At 42.0% G+C, this 1,243-nt stretch overlaps 1 protein-coding gene across 1 annotated transcript in view; it reads right to left on the reverse strand.

Annotated features, from left to right (window-relative positions):
• Positions 1 to 1,016, reverse strand: part of LOC107579363 (solute carrier organic anion transporter family member 3A1-like) — a gene marked incomplete at both ends in the record, with an annotated part of 1,626 nt that extends 610 nt beyond the window's left edge. Inside the window, one exon of the mRNA XM_016265196.1 lies at positions 578 to 1,016. Coding sequence (XP_016120682.1) covers positions 578 to 1,016 — 439 coding nt within the window. The remainder of the gene's footprint in view (positions 1 to 577) is intronic.
• Between the last annotated feature and the right edge of the window lie 227 nt (positions 1,017 to 1,243).

Below are 1,243 nucleotides of genomic sequence, written 5' to 3' on the forward strand. Positions count from 1 at the left end.
TATATATATATATATATATATATATATATTCACATTTTTATTTAGCTAATATACACAAATATACTGTATATGCTGCACACTTTCAAACCTGCTATCTTCTGTTCGCACAGAAGAGTTATTATGTTTTACGCTCTTTTTCCATGCCCTTCTTCCCTACACATACAAAATAAAAGTAATTATGTTTAAAACCCTCCCAGCACTGCTCACCTGCTGATTATATTGTGAAAGCTGTGGTCACAAACAATATAAAACATAACACGTTTCCACACACGCATATGCTTTTTTTCTTATTGATCCAGTGGTTTTGTGCACACGCTGCTTTCTGGCACATAACAGCTCAAGCTTCTTATTTGCTGTTCCACTTTAATACATCAGTGGTTTTTGGCATGCCATTGGAAGGCCTGAAACCACAATAAATCACCCTGATAATCATCTACTTTTTACTTACTAAGCCATAGGGGAGATACATGCTTTTCCTTAAATAATTGTGGTGCAATTCACTAATGCGAAACAATTGCTGCCTGTGGCTATGTAAACTAAGCATGTAGTAAACATAAATTACAGTATGCTTACTTACCTATATAGAGAGAGGAGTCTTTCTTCTGCACATGATCGTCTATGTAGGACACACCCAGGGGCTGAACAGGTGTGGCACCAATACCCAGCAGCACCTGGGCTCCAATCAGAAGCAGGTACATCATGTTGGTATTGGCTCTATTCCCACACGGTTCATCAGCTTTAGAGGTGTTGGAGCACACGTCTCGCCCCAGATCCTTGCTCCATGTGTCTGTGATCTTGTATTGACTAGCGAGGAATTCTGGTAATGCAGAGAGCAGTGCTCCCAAAGCCATGACAATGCCACCGCAGCCAATTAACCGAGGGCGGTTGGCTTTAGCACCAAAATAACTAACGAAGAGAATGAGGGCCAGGTTGCCAATCTCAAAGCTGCTGGCGATGACGCCCACATCAGCGCTCTGAAGATTGAAGCGCCGCTCCAGCGTGGTCAGCACGCTCACCTAAGAGATAAACAAAGCAGAATAAATGCCAAGTTCTGTCATGAAACTCAAATTGATGATATTCACAGCGTTAAACTACTTGGCATAAGCTGTTTGGTTCATGCTGCATATGCAGCCAATGAGCTTGCTGCTTTACATTTCTCTGAAACCTCCACCTCCCCAGCTCCACCTGTATAGATCCTCTACGGGTTATTATATATGCTATTTGTGCAGCAGCAGTATGTCTT

The sequence above is a fragment of the Sinocyclocheilus grahami genome, unplaced genomic scaffold (assembly GCF_001515645.1).
Source record: "Sinocyclocheilus grahami isolate Dianchi unplaced genomic scaffold, SAMN03320097.WGS_v1.1 scaffold16839.1, whole genome shotgun sequence".
NCBI lineage: Eukaryota > Metazoa > Chordata > Actinopteri > Cypriniformes > Cyprinidae > Sinocyclocheilus > Sinocyclocheilus grahami.